The 19,245-nt window shown below is 47.8% G+C and overlaps 1 protein-coding gene across 2 annotated transcripts in view; it reads right to left on the bottom strand.

Annotated features, from left to right (window-relative positions):
- The window catches only part of EXOC4 (exocyst complex component 4), a 395,846-nt gene that overhangs the window by 328,815 nt on the left and 47,786 nt on the right, over positions 1-19,245 (bottom strand). For both annotated transcript variants that reach the window (XM_077340354.1, XM_077340355.1), the window contains exons 4-6: positions 5,971-6,155; positions 5,521-5,630; positions 2,942-3,185 (exon numbers count right to left, since the gene is read on the bottom strand). In XM_077340354.1, the coding sequence (XP_077196469.1) occupies positions 2,942-3,185; positions 5,521-5,630; positions 5,971-6,155 (539 nt within the window). The remainder of the gene's footprint in view (positions 1-2,941; positions 3,186-5,520; positions 5,631-5,970; positions 6,156-19,245) is intronic.

Raw genomic sequence — 19,245 nt, 5'->3', positions numbered from 1 at the left:
CAGGCTGCTATGAGCATCTCCTTCACAGGCCTGACCACACCTGCCTCAGTCCCTGACTCCTTTTTTTTTGGAGGCTGTAAACAAGAAGTTATCAGGGAAACTGCAGGGCATTGGACTGGATATCCATCTACTAGTTGCCCAAGACAAAAGAACAAGCATGAGGCAAATAACGCAGATAATGGAGGATACAGATGCACAGATACTGAGCACATCACAATATGGCCATCTTGTAATCCTTATCCATGGTTTTTCTATATATTTCTGAAGCAGCCGGGGGGTGGAACGTGTCCGGCTGTCCAAGTTAGAATAGGGCCAATCAGGGTGCAGCCAGCTTTGCTGATTGGCCCTGCCCCTGCAGCTCCCGCCCTCCGTCCCTGGACTCTAGCCTCTTTGCTCTCAGATGCACCTCAGAGCCTGGAGCCAGCAGCAGGTAAAGGGAGAGGGCCCCGGGCAAAGGGACACGGTGGAGGGCCTGCTAACGAGGGCCTCTTGGCCTGCTAGGCTGCAGCCCAAAGCCAGCTGAAGCTGCCTGCCCAGGAGCCAGGGGAGGGGACCCTTTCAAGGCCCATTCTTAGGAATGGGCTTTGAAGCAAAGATTGAACATTACTGCAAGATTGTACATATCACTTAATTGTACTATTTTGCCTATATCGTGTTATCTTCTTTTAAAAATATTATTATGCCAATAAAGACATTCTGTCTGTCTGTCTGTCTGTTTGTCTGCCAAGCCCAAGACATTATACTGTTATACTATGTTGTTATTTGGTTACAATTATTAGTTATCAGTTTTACATGTTCTACAGACTGTTCTATGTATGGTTCTCTGTTATAATGTAAACCGCCCTGAGTCTCCGGGGAGGGCGATATAGAAGTATGATTGATAGATTAGATTAGATTAGATTAGATTAGATTAATAGATAGATAGATAGATAGATAGATAGATAGATAGATAGATAGATAGATAGATAGATAGATAGATAGATAGATAGATAGATAGATAGATAGATAGATAGATAGATAGATAGATAGATAGATAGATAGATAGATAGATAGATAGATAGATAGATAGATAGATAGATAGATAGATAGATAGATAGATAGATAGATAGATAGATAGATAGATAGATAGATAGATAGATAGATAGATAGATAGAAGCAGTGCTAATAGGAGCAGCCTGCATTTGCGTTTATGGCTGCATTTTGGCTGGCTTGAAACGTCTTCCTTCCCACGTCCTGAAGCTCAAACAGGCAACATCTGAGAAACGCTGCTCGGCGCTGCCCTGTGCTTTGAGGACGACTGAGGCAGACAAAAGTACCGTTCCCAGCACTGGAAAAGTGTTCCTCGCAATTCAATGAGACAAGCCATGCGTCAGTGTCAAGAGCTTCAAGCGGTCTGCTAACTCGGAGCCTCTGCTTCGCCCACACTTCCTACCTGCACGGGCTTCTCAGCCAACTCAAGGAACCGCAGACGTCAAGAGGCTACCAGAACGGCACCCACGTGCCTCAACGTGGCAGACGATATGCACAGTTTAAGCACACAATTAATATCATTTGCAGATCGTTTCCAGGAAGGAGGCAGATGTTAAATTGCAGTTAATGGAGACACTACACAATTACACAATCTAGTCTTATTCTGAAAGGGTTAAAAGGCATAAGCAAAAGCGTAAGCGATTTGGACTCCTTGTTTTTAACCTGCTGTTAGTTTTAACATATCCCCCCCCCCCCACACACACACACACAAAAAGCTTCCCTAAAACCTTGAGACTTGGATATAATTTTGGGGGACAGGGAAGAATTTAACCAACGCTGTCCTTTGTTCCCTAGTGTTATTTGTCTGCTTACACAATTTGTAACCCATCTTGCTGATCTTAACGAGGACCAATAAACAATTTACGACATACAGGATTAAGTCACGTTTTTAAAATGGCTAAAATCAGCCCCCTTCCCAAATGCACATGATTCTGGAGAAAAACAGAGTCAAAATACAAACATGACGGTTAAAGCAGGGGTAGTCAACCTGTGGCCCTCCAGATGTTCATGGACTACAATTCCCATGAGCCCCTGCTGGCAGGGGCTCATGGGAATTGTAATCCATGAACATCTGGAGGACCACAGGTTGACTACCCATGGGTTAAAGTACACACAAAACGTAAAAATACTGATTAGGAAGGAGGGATCATTGAGGCAATGCCAAACAAAGGCCTCGGCCTCTATGCCCTGTTGCTGGCCATTCAGAGTCATTGGTTGGCTGCATGAGACAGGATGCTGGACTGGATGGACCACTGGGCTGATCCAGCGGGGTTCTTCTGAAGGTCTCAGCCTCTATACCCCATTGCTGGCAGTTCAGAAAAGCTGGTTGACCAATGTGTGAGACAGGGTAGTGGACTAGATAGATTCTCACTAGTCTGATAGATTCTCACTAGCTCTTCATATATTCTTATAATGGCAAGGCTTCAGCCTCTAAGCCCTGTTGTTGGCAGTCCAGAGGAGCTGGTTGGCCAATGTGTGAGACAGGATGCTGGTCAAGAAGGGCCACTGGTCTGATCCATCAAGGCTCTCCTTATGGTTTTAAAGCCCTGCCGGTACAAGGTGGCAACAGAAGAGGACAGAGGAATCTCCCTGGGGAGAGTGTTGGGTGCCATAACTGAGAAGTTCCTAGGTTGCCAACCACCAAATGACAGATGTCTAGGCACCCAAAGCAGGGCCTCTAAAGAGGACACCAGTTGTCAGGCAGGTGCCTTCCTAAAACAGACTGAGTTTACACAAATAGATACCACCAACCTGCCAGGGTTGCTACCTGTTCCATCCGCACAAGTCTTGGCTTGAACGCAGTCGGAAAGGTAGTGGGGTTGTAAAAGGGCATCAGGAAGGGACTACATCAAGCCCTTTCCCCAGTTATCATTCCACCCAGGATACCAAGCCTCCAGAGCGGTCGGCCTACCTGGGCTGGTTCTCCTGGGCAAGGTTCTCCCCCCGCTGGTAGCCGCTGTCTGCCACCTGCGTGGTTGACCGCTTGACGATTTGCTTCAGCTCCTGCTCCAGGCGATCCTGGATGGCCTTCACCGTCTCGGGAACCTTCCGCAGCTTAGCCAGTCCTTTGATGAGAATCCCCATGAAGACAGAGCTATTCTCCTCGGGATCCAGCTCCAGGTCGTCCTTGATTTCTAACAGGCTGACGTCCTTCCCTGGAGAAAGCCGAGATACGAAACCGATTGAACAAGCAGAAATCAAAGGCTGGAGACCATATTAGAGTCCTTAAGGCAAGCAGTGGTTATATAAGAAGAGTTGGTATTTATCCCCTGCTTTTCACTACCCCATGGAGCCTCACAGCGACTCACAATCGCCTTCCCTTCCTGTCGTCACAAATAGTTGGTTCTTATATGCCGCTTTTCTCTACCCAAAGGAGTCTCAAAGGGGCTTCCAATCGCCTTCCCTTTCCTCTCCCCACAACAGAACCCCTGTGAGGGAGGTGAGGCTGAGAGAGCCCTGATATTACCGAAGAAGAAGAAGAAGAGTTGGTTCTTAGATGCTGCTTTTCTCTGCCCAAAGGAGTCTCAAAGTGGTTCACAAAGTGTCACCCCAAAGACCTGCAACCTCCTATTCCCGGATATGCATTTGCGGTCTACAAGCCAAGGACGGTTTTCCAATTTTGAAATTTCAACAACCCAAGGGCCAAACAACCTGCGCAATGCAATGCTTGAAAAGAAAGAGGAGAGACAGCGAAGGTGTCATATGCAGCTGAGTCACAACCCTTCAAGCTAGAAGCTCCCAGCCGAGAAGGCAAAACCTCGGGAACGCCCTCTGGGGTCTTGTTCCTTTTTTCCAATTGTGTGGGTGATCAAATTCTGCTACTATTTATCAGGGTGTATTTCACGAGCTGTCCGCTTTTTACGGGCCGCTAGTAAAAATTTTATGCAGTGCTCTACCTAATTTATGCCTTCCCCCGATGATGCCCCGCTTCCACCGGCTTTTTTCGTTTCTTCTCCTTCAAAGGACAGGGGTTCACAGGGCCCCTTCGGTCTCGTTTGAGAGTTCTCGAGACTTCCTCGCCGGCATAATTTCCGTTGCAGGACTCACCCCCCCCCCCCGCGCCCCGACACACCAGTAAGAAAGCAGTGAGGGGCAGGAGGGCTTGAAAGCTTATCGAGAGCCTCCTGGCCCTGCCCCTCGATAAGTGGGGTGATAATAGGACAAGTTGCCTGCATTTCCTGTACACGAGTTTGGGGAAATTTTGCAGCCTAGCAGAAGAGAATCTGAAGCAACTGTGCATCGGCAACATGAGCCAAGTACTGTTTATTCCCAGTGCTTTAGGATGCTTAGGGCTGATCCTGCGTTGAGCAGGGGGTTGGACTAGATGGCCTGTATGGCCCCTTCCAACTCTGTGATTCTGTGATTCTGTGTCTTTCATGGATACCTGGGCTAGCCTGACCTCATTAGATCTCAGAAGCTAAGCAGGGCCAGCCCTGGTGAGGATTTGGATGGGAGACCACCAGGGTCACTGCGCAGCGGTTTCTCAGTGGAACAGGCTTCCTCGGGAGGTGGTGGGTTGTCCGTCTTTGGAGATTTTTAAACAGAGGCTGGAGAGCCATCTGGCGGAGAGGATGATTCTGTGAAGGCTCAAGGGGGTGGCAGGTGACAGTGGAGGAGCGAGAGGGTTGTGAGTGTCCTGCATAGTGCAGGGGGTTGGACTAGATGACCCAGGAGGTCCCTTCCAACTCTAGGATTCTAAGATTCTCACCGCAAATCAGATGTAGCTTGACAGCAGCAACAAATTGTGGATCTCACCCTCTGTTGCATATGGCAAATAGATGGGACTACGCTGAAGGGTGCAGGGCCCATAAAGATGGTCACCAGCACCGTCCATTAATTGAGCTTACTTGGAGTAATTACATTTCTTGGCCACCACTCCCAGACAACAGCCTTGTGGTGGCCAGCAGCACTAAAGTAAGTCTAAAAAGATTGACAAACAAGAATTTAACACGGTTTCGCTTAAACCCTACTGAGTCCTCCGATTCTGGCCATGTGGGTCAGAGGAAGTTCCAGGGTTGACTTTATGGCAAGATTTCAGGAGGGGAAGGCAAAAAAAGAAGGAGGGGGCTTTAGGAGACCACCATGGAAAACTCATATTGCACTGCACCTCAGGAGCATCAAACTTTTCAAAGAGCCAAAAAGTAGCAATGGAGGAAGGCACAGAATATTTCTCAAGGGGAGTTAGACAGAGGCTACTAGTGATTAAAGGGAACCCACACATTCAAAGGGAGTAAACTGCTGGATCTAAGTGCCAGAAGACAACTTGAGGGGAAGGCTTGGGCCTCTGCTCCCTATTGCTCACCCTCCAGGGCAGCCTTTTTCAACCTTCTGACCATGGAGGAACCCCTGAAATAGTTTTCAAGCTTCAGGGAACCCTGGAGCTGGTGACCTCCCTCTTCTCTCTGAATCAAGACCTTCTAGGCTTGAAGAAGCCATTCGTGGACCTCACAAAAGGAGCATGTGGACACTCTCGATTCCTCTGATGCTCACCACTGGAGTTTCCTGGAGTGCTGAACTGGGAGGAGTCGAGGAACTTGCGAGGAGTAGACAAGTTAGTCACGTCGAGGAGGGGCACAGGAGAGCTGTCCTTCACGAGCGCACTGTAGAGAAATCAAAGACAACCTAAAGACTCAGCAAGATTTAAGAAACTCTTGCAGCTACTGCCAAAGGAGGGGAGGTACAAATGAGAAAACAACAGCCCTTCGGAGCAAAGAAAGTACACAATCTATGAGATAATCCGTTCTGTTGTTATAGTGGAGTTCAAGCTCTTCATGTGGGCTCTTCAAGCATAAACAACAGGTCTACTACCAAGGAACATAAAGCCCCAACACCCACTCAGGGTTGGATTGGTCTGCACAGTCCATTCTAAGACAGTTGTTGTCCACACACCCTAGGAAGGCTTTCTTTCTTTTACCGACACTCAAATCATCTTAAACAGACCTTATTCTCCCTTTCTCCTTGCTCCGCTGTCCAACCCTGCTGGTCGATTTGATGTAAAGATGGCGGTGCAGTTCATCTATGAGGACCAAGTGCATGTTCATCTTCTTACTATGGAGCTCCAGTCTCAGATCACTCAGTCCCTCCACCTGAAGAAGTGGTCCCTCCAGGGAATCTACTGCTGACACCTGGGGGGGAAATGATGGCATGTAACAACTCAAGTTTCCAAACAACTGCCTCACTATGCTTAACATCTGTATTGATTGATTGATTGATTGATTGATTGGATTTTTAGACGGTTTTTTGGCAAGCCAAATCAGGGCGTTGTATAACATTCTATAAAACAGTGGTCCCCAACTTTTTTGAGGCTGGGGACCGGTAGGGCAACTGCCCGCCCGCGCATTGTAAATATGCGCGGCCCGGCCGCGCATGCGCACATGCGCGGACAGCAGCCCTGATTCCCTCTCCCCCCCTCCCGCAGTAAGAAGCTTCCCGGGCTGCAAGCTTGCAGCCTGGGAGATTTTTTACTACGGGGGGGGCGGGGAGAGGGAGCCGCGGCCCGCCACCGGGCCGCGGCCCGCGGGTTGGGGACCACTGCTATAAAATATAAAGTTAAAACAAATAAAATTGATTCTTAAAATTAATTTGAATAAATAGTGGCAGCAATATTTCCACAGGGCGTCTATGGGTGGGTGGGGCCATAAACAGAAGAAGTTAGATAAAGGTCAAGGTAAAGGTATCCCCTGTGCAAGCACCGAGTCATGTCTGACCCTCCAGCGTTTTCATGGCAGACTCAATACGGGGTGGTTTGCCAGTGCCTTCCCCAGTCATTACCGTTTACCCCCCAGCAAGCTGGGTACTCATTTTACCAACCTCGGAAGGATGGAAGGCTGAGTCAACCTTGAGCCGGCTGCTGGGATTGAACTCCCAGCCTCATGGGCAGAGCTTTCAGATGGCTGCCTTACCACTCTGCGCCACAAGAGGCTCTTCAGAAGTTAGATAGATAGGTGTTAACTTTGGCCCCAACCAACAGCCTGGCAGAAGAGCTCCGTCTTACAGGCCTTGTGCCAAATCCCGGGAGGGCCTAGAAGTTCTCTGGGAGCTCATTCTGCCAGGTAGAGGGGCCAGGGCGGAAAATGGTTTGCCTTGGTTCCATATAAATATTATTAGCAATCCTATAGCACCATGAAAATAAATGGCATTTTGCAGCATAACAAAGCAAAAAGAAGGCGATAGAAGAAGGAAGGACGATGGAAGGGATTGTAACAGATGAAGAACATACATTTAGTTGGCTGACACATACTTGGGCTTCATTTCCATTGCAAATAAGGATAAGAGAAAATTGCAAATAAGGGTAAGAGAAGGAGGAAGGAGGAGGAAAAAGAGTCATAGAATCATAGAGTTGGGAGGGACCTGCAGGATCATTTAGTATTTCCGCCTGCAGAATGCAGGAAACTCACAACAACCTGCCCACAGAGACCCCAATTCCATGCCCAAATGATGCCCTCCCCCCAAAAAAAACAGAATCCCTGGCCAGTCTGGCTTGGAGGAAATTCACAGAATCAACATTATTGTCAGGTGGATATCTTGCCTCTAAAAGTTTTTGAGCCGGAAAACAGCTTACAATCACCTTTCCTTCCTTTCCCCACAACAAGCACCCCTCAAAAAGCCTTACTGTCCATCACCTCCAACTGGCTGGTGATCCCTGGCCCCAAGAAATGCGTCAGATTTCAACCAGGGCCAGGGCTTTCTTTGTCCTGGCCCCCACCTGGTGGAACGAGCTCCCAGAAGAGATCAGGGCCCTTCCTGAACTCCCTCAATTCCACAGGGCCTGAAGAAGAGAGCTCCTCCGTTAAGCATTTGCTTGAGGCTGACTGACTCAACAACATCCTCTGGTCCCCCACAGTTGTTGAACTTTGGAACCCACCATTATGGTTGCTGCTATTCTGATTATATAAACGTATATCCTCTACGTTTTGTGTTATTCAGCTAGGTTGTGCCCCTGTGGACAATGCTGTATAGAACCAATTACACACGTTTTCTTCCATTGTCCATTTTATTCTTCGATCCGAGACAAACTTCTTAACTCACTGCTGTGTAAAAGAGAACTGCGTTCGGATGAACGAAAGACTCAGTTTCTTTTGACATCCCAGAACCCTGATATAACTGAACCAGTTGCAAAGTTTTTATGTCTTGCCGTGAGAAATCGTGAATGTATTATGTCTAAAGCATGATCTTTGCCTTTGTTTTCTCTAGCAGTGGATCCTTTTGCACTTTCCCTTCTTATATGGTACTTTTATATGCTATTAAAGGCTTGCTGTTGTTGTTTTGTGTTAACCACCCTGAGCCTATAGTATAGAGATACAATAAAATAAAATAAAAATAAATAAAAGGTGCAGCTGAAAGACTTTGGAGGGAACTGGAACGGTCCAAGTGGGATCCCTGAAGAAGACGAGTGGGAATTGAACCTGGTGCTCCAGATTAGAGTCTGCTGCTCTTTATTTATATCTTATATTTATAATTGGATTTATATAACCACCTCTCCCAAAGCTGGCTGGTGGAGGTTTAAATTTCAACATACAATCCATACAATGAACAATAATATCCCCCATTAAAACCCCATTAAAATAACATTTTAAAACTCAGACAATTTATGGCGATAAGTAATTTAGATTTATATCCCACACGAGCCTGGTGGGTGGGCCAAAGACGGTCGATGGAAAATTGGGACGATGTCACAGGGGACACCTTACTCACTACACCACCCTGGCTCTCCACCGAAGGCCTTCGGGTGAACATGGATTTTGAGACAGGTATTTGCTACCACACGGCACTACCTTGGACCAGATCTCTGCAGGCATGGCATCAATTAGTAATTACCTGAATCCACCGGCCAATCCAGCTGCCAACCAGTATTAGAAAGAAACACAGGGAGGTTAGTTCACTAGCACTGATTCACCCAGATTTCTATACACCCCCAAACAGTAAATATAGAACCTCAACCAAGTAAGGGCTTGTCTTGATACAAACAGCACACAAAGCAACAGAACTGTTTTACATCTGACGCAGTATTAAAGGTGTCCTTCCATGATGCGTGATTTAATAAAACCAAAAGGCAGATAAATGCTTCAGCAATTCTGTTTAATTTTATCTGTGTGTGTGTGTCCCCCTCCTTTCCCCTCCCGCCCTTCTCCTGCAGTGCTGGGAAGGTTTCCTCGGAAAGCAATTAAAAGAGAAGTGACTGGCAACGAAGAAAAGGAAATTCTCATTTTGTACGAGCTTGGCATGCGTGCCCTGCGAAGCAGAAGTGGCAAGCAAAGAGCATGAAGAGCCTGGAGCAAATTAAACGATATTTCACTTAACTATCCGAGGCATCATTAGCACGAGCTACGAACTTCACTTTGACACAGGGTTTTAAGTTCGCAGCAGTGTGGTAGAGACATGTGCCACAGTCGGGAATCTGAGCCTATTATTATTATTATTATTATTATTAGTATTAGTATTAGTATTTAGATTTCTTACCTGCCTCTCCCATACGGCTTGTGGCGGGTTACAAAGTCTGTTTAAAAAACCCAATAAAATACCTGTTAAAACCACAAGAAGCGGCAGCCAACAAGTTCTCAAAGCTCTCCCAAGAGATGCTAGGATCCTTAAATTCCCAGTTCAGTTTATTTGTCCCCTAGAGGGGGGAAAGGAAGGGTCGATGACTCCCAGTCCGCCGTACGCCGATTTTCCTTTAATCGGCCTCTATCGTTCGCCTTTCTTCTGCTTTATCCTCGCTACAATCTGTGAGTTGGGTTAGGCTGATGGTGTGCTGCCGTCCCAAGGTTACCCAGCAAGCCTTTGCAGCAGAAGGGAGATTCGAACCTGAGCTTCCCAGAGTCTAGTCTGACACTTTAACCACCACACAATGCTGGCTCTCATTTAAGCCAGTGGTCCGCAACCTTTTTAAGGCTGCGGACCGGCAGCGGCGGGGAGGGCGATCGCCCGGCCGCGATGCCACGCATGCGCGGCTGTGCATGCGCATTTGCGCGGCCACAACGCGCATGTGTGGGGCTTCCGCGCATGCGCACACGCACGGCACTTTTACGCATGCACGTTTGCAGCCACGCATGGCACAAACGTGCATGTGCGGCCCTGCTTCCCTCTCCCCCCCTCCCACAAAAAGAAGCTTGTCGGGCCGCAAGCTAATCGGCTGCTTTTGCGGCCTGGGAAGTTTCTTACTGCGGGGGGGGGGGGGGAGGGAGTCGTGGCCTGGTGCCAGGTCCTTCGTAGCCCAGCACCTATACTTATACTTGTTGTTGTTGTTAGGTGTGAAGTTGTGTCTGACCCATCATGACCCCATGGACAATGATCCTCCAGGCCTTCCTGTCCTCTACCCTTCCCCGGAGTCCATTTAAGTTTGCACCTACTGCTTCAGTGACTCCATCCAGCCACCTCATTCTCTGTCGTCCCCTTCTTCTTTTGCCCTCGATCGCTCCCAGCATTAGGCTCTTCTCCAGGGAGGCGTTCCTTCTCATGAGGTGGCCAAAGTATTTGAGTTTCATCTTCAGGATCTGGCCTTCTAAGGAGCAGGCAGGGCTGATCTCCTCTAGGACTGACCGGTTTGTTCGAAAATTCTATGGACAGTTCCAAAAGGTATTTTATAATACAGGCTTTTAAAGATTTTAAATATTTTTTTGTAAACCGCCATGAAGCTCGCCTCAAGCCTCCGGGGAGAGGCAACAAGTCTAATAAATGATGATGATGATGATGATCTGGCTGGGCCAGAGAGTGGCAGTACATAAATGCAAATATGAATGAATGAATGAATGAATGAATGAATGAATGAATGAATGAATGAATGAATGAATGAATGAATGAATGAATGAAAGTTCCTCCAGAAGATGTTCCTGACAGTGAGAGTGGTTTCTCAGTGGAACACTCTTCTTCGGGAGGTGGTGGGTTCTCCATCCTTGGAGATTTTTACACAGAGGCTGGAACGCCATCTGATGGAGAAGCTGATTCTCTGAAGGTTCAAGGGGGTGGCAGGTGACAGTGGAGGAGCGAGAGGGTTGTGAGTGTCCTGCATAGTGCAGGGGGTTGGAATAGATGACCCATGAGGTCCCTTCCAACTCTATGATTCTATGATTCCTCTTTCTGCATTGAAGAAGGAAGCCGCGGTACACCACATTCACAGGCCTGAGCATACCAACTAAATCTCTGATACTCAGACCACAAAGGGCAGAGTCCAAAAGAAAACAAGGCAATACCCCTGACTTAAGGAGGCAGTGTGCAGAATGGCAAATGCCCACAGGCTTGGGAGAGTAAGACAAGGGGTATGGTAACTATCATCCTATTTCTTTCAACAGGCCTGACCTCAAGGAACTGGGAGAATGGGCCAAGATTGTTCTTTAAAAAGTCCCTGGTACTGTTGAGTTCAGAACACCTCAGAATCCAGGGGGAAAGAAAAGCACGCCTTCCTTCTAAACACATGGCATTGAAATTCTGCACCCGTATTCCATTTTTCACTCATGTTACACGGATTCTGGGGCCACGCTCAGTTTTCTTGTTTTAAAAAGAATGGCTATACACAAAGGCAAAAAACTATTACATCAACATAAAACTCTCAAGCAAGCCTTGAGATAAAGCAAACAGGAGAGTCCATCATTTACGGGAGTATTAAAGGGGAGGGGAGAGGAGAGGAGCGATGGAGCTTTCATTTTCTCCTTTGGTGCAAAATGCAGCCATCTTTTTCTCAAAATATTGCCTGGGTGACACTTCATATTTGCAGAGACGCGTGCTGGGGAGTTACGGCCTTGGCGACACTGGCTCTCGGAGTGATTGAATTCTGGAGGTAAACGGTGCCACACTGCAGACTCGTTGAGCCTCTTAAAAGCCATGGTTATGCTCCAACGAGCCCTGCTTTAGGCTGCCTTTTCCTTCCCTGCATTTCATTCTCCATTACTGTCCATTACCAAGACGCTTAGCTCTAAAGCAAAGCAATCCTAGGGAGGAAAAGAAACATTTACTGGCCAAAGAGGTGCTTGGGCTCTCTTTGGGGGATGAAGAGCCTCGTGGTTTAAGTGTGCCGGTTCAGAGCAAGCTTTAAACACCTTCAATATTTACACTCGTCCGCTCACAAAAGCCGTAAAAGGGCTTCCCAGTGCTACGCTTCCTGACTGATACATTCTGAAACTGTGGACGCTTTAAAAAAAATTATTTTGTGTATTTATCAAGCATCGGAAAGTAACAACGAGAGGACCACAAAATGTCAAGGAGTGAGTTTATACGTAACTCTGATGGTCATGTTTTGACATGGCAGGGAGAAGGGACTCAAGAGCCCATTTATATCCCTACTTTCTGTTCCTTGCAAAAGCCACCCAAAAAAAAAAAAACCCTTCATCAGTGGGAAGGCTCCTCCCTGCTTCTCAGCTGTTTCAGGCTGTCTTTAAAGGAACAACAAGATAAAGAGGATGGCTTCAAAGTGAATACAATCTCAGAAAAAGAAACCCTATCCAAAGGCAATACAATCAAGTTAAGGTAAAGGTAAAGGTATCCCCTGTGCAAGCACTGAGTCATGTCTGACCCTTGGGGTGACGCCCTCCAGCGTTTTCATGGCAGACGCAATACGGGGTGGTTTGCCAGTGCCTTCCCCAGTCATTACCGTTTACCCCCCCAGCAAGCTGGGTGCTCATTTTACTGACCTCAGAAGGATGGAAGACTGAGTCAACCTTGAGCCGGCTGCTGGGATCGAACTCCCAGCCTCATGGTCAGAGCTTCAGACAGCATTTCTGCCGCTTATCACTCTGCGCCACAAGAGGCTCAACAATAAACTTAATACTATCAAATAATAATCTCTCCTTATATGTTCTTTGTTTTCTTATTCCTTTATTTGTCAACACATCTACCAGAAGGGCATCCTGGGAATGTCCATTTTCAATGGAAATCTAATGAAGCTCATTCTTACCAGTCATAATGTTCTTCCCAACCTACTAAGTTAGCAACTCCAACGTATACAATCAACAACATACACAGGTGCAACTCATTAAAGCGCTGTTATGGTTCAAGGCTGACCCTCCTTAAAGAAACAAAGGCTTAGTTGAGATATATAACGAACGAATGAACGAACAAATAAACGCTACTTCACAAGAGCTCACAGTGGGTTCAGAATCCTGAAATTCATTTCTTTCATTTCTTTTTTTAATAAAGATCCAGGGATTATGGCAGAAGACTCAATAGCTATGACCAGCTTCTTCCCTTGCCGTTCAAGTATTTCCTTCCTTCCTTCCTTCCTTCCTTCCTTCCTTCCTTCCTTCCTTCCTTCCTTCCTTCCTTCCTTCCTTCCTTCGAACTCTCCCTTTTTCCTTCCTTCCTTCCTTCCTTCCTTCCTTCCTTCCGTCTCCCTTCTCTCTTCCTTCCTTCCTTCCTTCCTTCCTTCCTTCCTTCCTTCCTTCCTTCCTTCCTTCCTTCCTTCCTTCCTTCCTTCCTTCCTTCCTTCCTTCCTTCCGTCTCCCTTCTCTCTTCCTTCCTTCTTTCCTTCCTTCCTTCCTTCCTTCCTTCCTTCCTTCCTTCCTTCCTTCCTTCCTTCCTTCCTTCCTTCCTTCCTTCCTTCTCTCTTCCTTCCTTCCTTCCGTCTCCCTTCTCTCTTCCTTCCTTCCTTCCTTCCTTCCTCCCTCCCTTCCTGTTACTGTCAAGTTGCAGCTGATGTCTGGCAACCTGGTAGGATTTTCAAGGTAGGATTTTAGTGGTAGTTTGCTACTGCCTCTGTGTAGTGACCCTGAGATTTCATAGAGGTCAGGGCCAACCCTGAGTTATCTGGGGATACCCAAGCCAGAGATCAAATATCCTAGCAAAACAAACATAAAAATCGCTCAATTCAGTAGTGATTTCAGAATAAAGTAAGAAATTTAGGAACAGAGTGATTGAGTGAGTATTTCAAATCATATCTGTAATCTATATAGCCTTTATTCCCATAGTTCTCCTTACAGATAAATGCAGTATTGAATAAAACAGCAGCAACCACAGGAGCCATGCGGTAGTTATCAGCTGATCAAAATGCCACAAAATGATCGAAAACAGCGTAGCAATTCCATGCACTATTTGCAACAACCTTGTGTTTCCTTCGTGCGGTCCCCTACCTATTCCAGTAATGCCGCCTGCTTAAAGATGTACTTTATATTCATGCCCTATAAAACTTTTGTCTCACTTGTGCTCCCCGTTTATCTCCATTGTACAGAGGGAGAGCTGTTTGCATGTACCACACGTGCTAAGAGAGAGCGCTAAGGATACATGACTACATAAAAATGGGAATTCTGGAGCAGGGTAAGTAGAGAAGTACTGCTGTGAACGCCACACTGTGGATGACCCAGCAGAGCAGAGATCCCTAACCAGGGGGTCTTATCTCCCCAACAACCTTTTAGAGAGAAGCATAGAATAGAATGATACATAGTGCATACATTGAAGTGCAGGACATGAAGCCATCCAGAGAGTTCATTGGACATAAGAACAGCCAGGTTGCATCGTGTCAATGGCCCTTCCGGTCCAATGCCCAGATGCCATCGGGAGGTCCACAGGTGGGGCGAGAACTCCAGAAACCCTCCTACAGTTGTCCCCCAGGTACCAAGAGCGCAGAGCATCACTGCCCAAGGCATAAGAACATAAGAGAAGCCCTGTTGGGTCAGGCCAGTGTCCCATCCAGTCCAACACACTTTATCACCCAGCAGCCAAAACCCAGGTGCTTTCAGGACTTCCACCTGTGGGGCCAACACTCCAGAAGCCCTCCCAGTACAGACCATCTCTGTCCCAGAACTGAGCATTCTATCTACACCTTGTGGCTCAAAGCCACTGAGGGGCCTCTTCTCCAGATGTTTATCCAGTCCTCTCTTGAAGCTGTCTGTGTTTGTAGCTGCCGCCACTTCCTGCAGCAGGGAATCCCCCTGTTAATTCCTCTTTGGGTGAAGAAGGACTTCTTTTGATCTGTTCCAAGTCTACTGCTCATTAATTTTGTCAAATGCTCACGAGTTCTTGTATGGTGAGAAAGGGAGAAAATGAATTCTTTACCTTCTCTGTCCCATGCAGAATTTTGTAATCCTCTGTCACATCACCCCTCAGTCGTGATTTCTCCAAGATAAAGAGTCCCTTAAATCATTGCAGTTACTCCTTTCTGCTTCTTTTCCAATGTCACAATGTCATTTTTGAGGTGCAGTGACCAGAACTCTCCACCCAAATGGTACCATAACAGATCTCCAGGATCACGGGGTGATCTTTCAGCTTGGTGTCGGGGTTAAGAGCGGTGGCTTCTAATCTGGTGAGCCAGGTTTGATTCCCCACTGCTCCACATGCAGCCAGCTGGGTGACCTTGGGCTAGTCACAGCCTTGAGGGTGCTGTTCTCACAGAGCAATTCTCTCAGTTCTCTCTCTGCCCCAACTACCTCGCAGGGTGTCCGGTGTGGAAATAGGATCGGAAGGTGATTACAAGCCGTTCTGGGATTTCTTTGGGTAATGAAAAGCCGGGTATATAACCAACTTCTTCTTCTTCTTTTACTACTTCTACTACTACTTCTACTACTTCTTCTTCTACTACTACTTCTTCTTCAGTGTTGTGCTTCACAGAAATCAGAAGGCAAGAGGCTCTTTGACACAGCCATTACAGACCAGTTTGGGGATGTGATAAGATTGAAGTGGATCATTTCCAGTAAGGGGGGAGAGTGGCTGAAATCCACATTGCCTCGAATCTTGTGCAAACAGAAACACAAGACGTAATATGGTCCAGCTGACCCAGAATGAGAGTGATTTGAAATTATTCTTCTAGTGTTTTTGCTCATGCAGGACTGAAAATACTCTCCACCATCAAGCTACTACTGTTTTCCCCCCAGACCTGGGGGAGAGCGGGCAGGAACCTGTGCCCTTTGACAGGTAGAAGGGACACGAACACCGGAAGCTAACAAAATCAAAGCATTTATTTATTTATTACATTTGTATATCACCACCTCTTGTGGCGCAGAGTGGTAAGGCAGCCGTCTGAAAGCTTTGCCCATGAGGCTGGGAGTTCAATCCCAGCAGCCGGCTCAAGGTTGACTCACCCATCCTTCCGAGGTCGGTAAAATGAGTACCCAGCTTGCTGCTGGGGGGTAAACGGTAATGACTGGGGAAGGCACTGGCAAACCACCCCGTATTGAGTCTGCCATGAAAACGCTAGAGGGCGTCACCCCAAGGGTCAGACATGACTCAGTGCTTGCACAGGGGATACCTTTACCTTTACCTTTATATCACCACCACCCCCTGAGGCTCAGGGCGGTTCACATGGAATGTCAACAATACATTGAACTTGTTTCTACATCAGATAAAATATAATACAATACAACAGTGGTTACAACCAGAACAATAGCAGATAACAGATTACCAAGATAACCATTGAGAAGTCCATGGTGTGGTTGAGGGTCCAGTGGTGCTGCAGATTCCGGTCGGCCTCAACCAAATGCCTGGCGGAAGAGCTCCCTTTTGCAGGCCCTTTTGCTCAATCAGGGTCAATACCACCCACTCAGACTGGCATCAGCTCCCCAGGGTCCCTTTTCATATCACTTCTCAGCAGATCCCTTTCTAGCTGGAGGTGCCAGGGACTCAACCTAGGGCTTCCTGCATGCCAGGCGGATCCTCTTCCAAAGAGCTTCCAAAGAGCCCCTTCCTAGGACAATCACATTTCTCTGGCAGGGCGTGGAGCGCCGTTATCCATCACAGCTTGAGCATTTTCTGCCCTTTCATCGGTATTTGATTAGTTCGCTGGAGACAAAATTATAACACCATTAATCAAGAGCTTCAGAAACAATCCAAATTGTCTCACTCGTCCAGGAAAAAATATTTTTGGCAGCTCTGCTTTGGGAGGAAAACGAGGAAGATCTCTCGTTAACAGAAGCCTGAACAAATTAGCTTAATAAAATCTCTCAGAAGTCCCTGTGGCAGAAGGTGGCTTTTCATTAAAATTTCTCTTATGGATGGCGCTGGGTACCAACCGGACATCTCTCTGGCCAACTAAAATGCAAATCCTAACTAGCGATGAACCTTCCAGACCATGATGAGAGCTTCCGCACCACGAAGGTCAATGCTCACACAGCATAGCAGCGGTTCTCAACCTTAGGGTCGCAACCCCATTTGGGGTCACCTGGCCCATTCCCTGGGGTCCCCAGGGTGTTGGCTGCCACCACAATGGGCAGCAGCGACGGGAGGTGGGCCTTAGCCCCGCATCGCCCCCTTCCTCCTGCCCACTCAGAGACTGACCACCGACGCGAGCACCATGCAGGAGTCAATGAGCACAAGAAAGAGAGGCTACCAGGCTCCGCCCACGTCCCAGCGTGATCTTCCCTCCCGCTCTTCCGGTGCCAGAGACACGCTGTCCTCCCTTCAATGCGGCTCAGTGCTAAGCCTTACACTTGGAGTACAGCCGGCCCTACCAGGTGGACTTCAACTCACAGAGCTCCAACACCATCTGCGTCTCCATCTTCAGTGTCAATGACCAAAGTGGCAACGGAGACCGGCTCTGCTGCAATGTGGGCCAGGAGCTCTATTTCTATCTACAAGGGGGTGCGCAAGGTAACGTGAGGAAGGGCTCCCCTGGGTGGGCCTGCACCGGCGGCAGACAGCAATGGCTGCCTCCACGCTGCCTTGATTGTTGTGCGTGTGTGTGTTGGGGTTGCAGCACAAGTACGGTTGAGAATCACTGCAGTGTAGAGATCCAGCCAAGCACAAGATGGCGTCTGCATCCCAACACAACCGGTATATATCAGCGGCCAGGGCAGTAGTCTGCCACTGCATCTGAGGCCACCCTTGGGAAGACACAGATGATGGAACAACTGACCTGGAAGAGACAGAGGCAAGAAAACGACGCTTCACCTTCCGCAGGAAGAATTGGACCAAGGCATTATAATGTTTGCATATCATCGTTTCACAGAAATCACTGCCCGTTGTGTAACAGTATAGCGAAGCAGAAGAAACAACGAATCGTCTTAGGAGTGCAATGAAGAAACGGTAAATGAAAAGTCTCTTTGTTGTATTTCCTTTAAGCGATGATGAAAGTGGATGCCGACAGCTGAACAAGGTTCCGGGATAGGCTTGATTGACAGATTTTCCTCAGCAGTGAAGGGAGGGAGGGAGGGAGGGAGGGAGGAATCAGAACTGGAAGGAACCTCCAGGGCAATCTAGTCCAGCCCCCTGAAGAATGCAAGGAATTCACAACTACCTGCTCACTCACAGTGACCCCAATTCCATGCCCAGATGATGCCCCCCTCCCCAAAAGAGGCAGAATCCCTGGCCAATCTAGCCTGGAGAAAATTTGCCTCCCAGTCCCAAAGTGGCAGCCTGCACTCAGCTAATCAGTTGATTGATTGATTGACACCGCCCTCCCCTGAGGCTCAGGGTGGATTCCATAAAACATAGAAACGGTACACAGAACTTAGTTTACATAACAACTTTCATACAACTGTAATAATATGAACATTAAACTGTAGCCCGTGTGCAAATTTTGACAAGGCAAACAGGTCCATAGCAGAACACATGGGTGGATTTTTAGGAGGGAGGGAACAGAGGCCCTGTAGATGTTGGTCGCTCGGCCTCAACCCAATGCCTGGCGGAAGAGCTCCCTTTTGCAAGCCCCGCGGAACTGTTTTAGCTCCTCCAGGGCCCTGATCTCCTCCGGGAGCTCATTCCGACGGCTGAGACAGCAGACTGAGAAAACTCACAACAAAGCCAGCCAAAGGCAAACGAGAATTCAGCCATGAACTTGTTTCTATGGCAACCCCACCACTGAGCAAAGCACTCATCTTCACTCACAGCTTCTGCTCAAGGTCACCCGATGGATGGATCTCTTCTAAGTGAGTGGAGGGAGGAGGGAGGAGCCTTCCTAGACACACTCTCATCAATGTCTGGAGTCCCGAGCAGATGACACTGCATTGTCTTCATTCTGGTTCGGATGCTCTCTATGTACAGGTAACGGCCCATCAAGTCAAGTGTCAAAAGCAAGAGACGTACAGAGGTGGGTTGCCCTTGCCTGCCTCTGCGTAGCAACCCTGGCCTTCCCTTCTGGTCTCCCAGCCAAACGCTAACCAGGGCTGACCCTGCTTAGCTTCTGAGATCTGACGGGATCGGGCTAGCCTGGGCCGCCAGAGCAAAGGGCATGCAGGGGAGGTTTGCTATTGCCTGCCTCTGCCTAAGAGCAGAGCAAAGTAGCAAAGCAACAAAGCAGATTACAAAACAATGCAAAGCGTTGAAACAAAAAGACAGGTTACAAAGTATAAAAACCGTGCC

Source organism: Paroedura picta, chromosome 5 (assembly GCF_049243985.1).
Source record: "Paroedura picta isolate Pp20150507F chromosome 5, Ppicta_v3.0, whole genome shotgun sequence".
In the NCBI taxonomy this organism is placed as follows: domain Eukaryota; kingdom Metazoa; phylum Chordata; class Lepidosauria; order Squamata; family Gekkonidae; genus Paroedura; species Paroedura picta.
The sequence above is the reverse complement of the archived record's forward strand: the minus strand, read 5'-3'. Positions and strand labels throughout refer to the sequence as shown.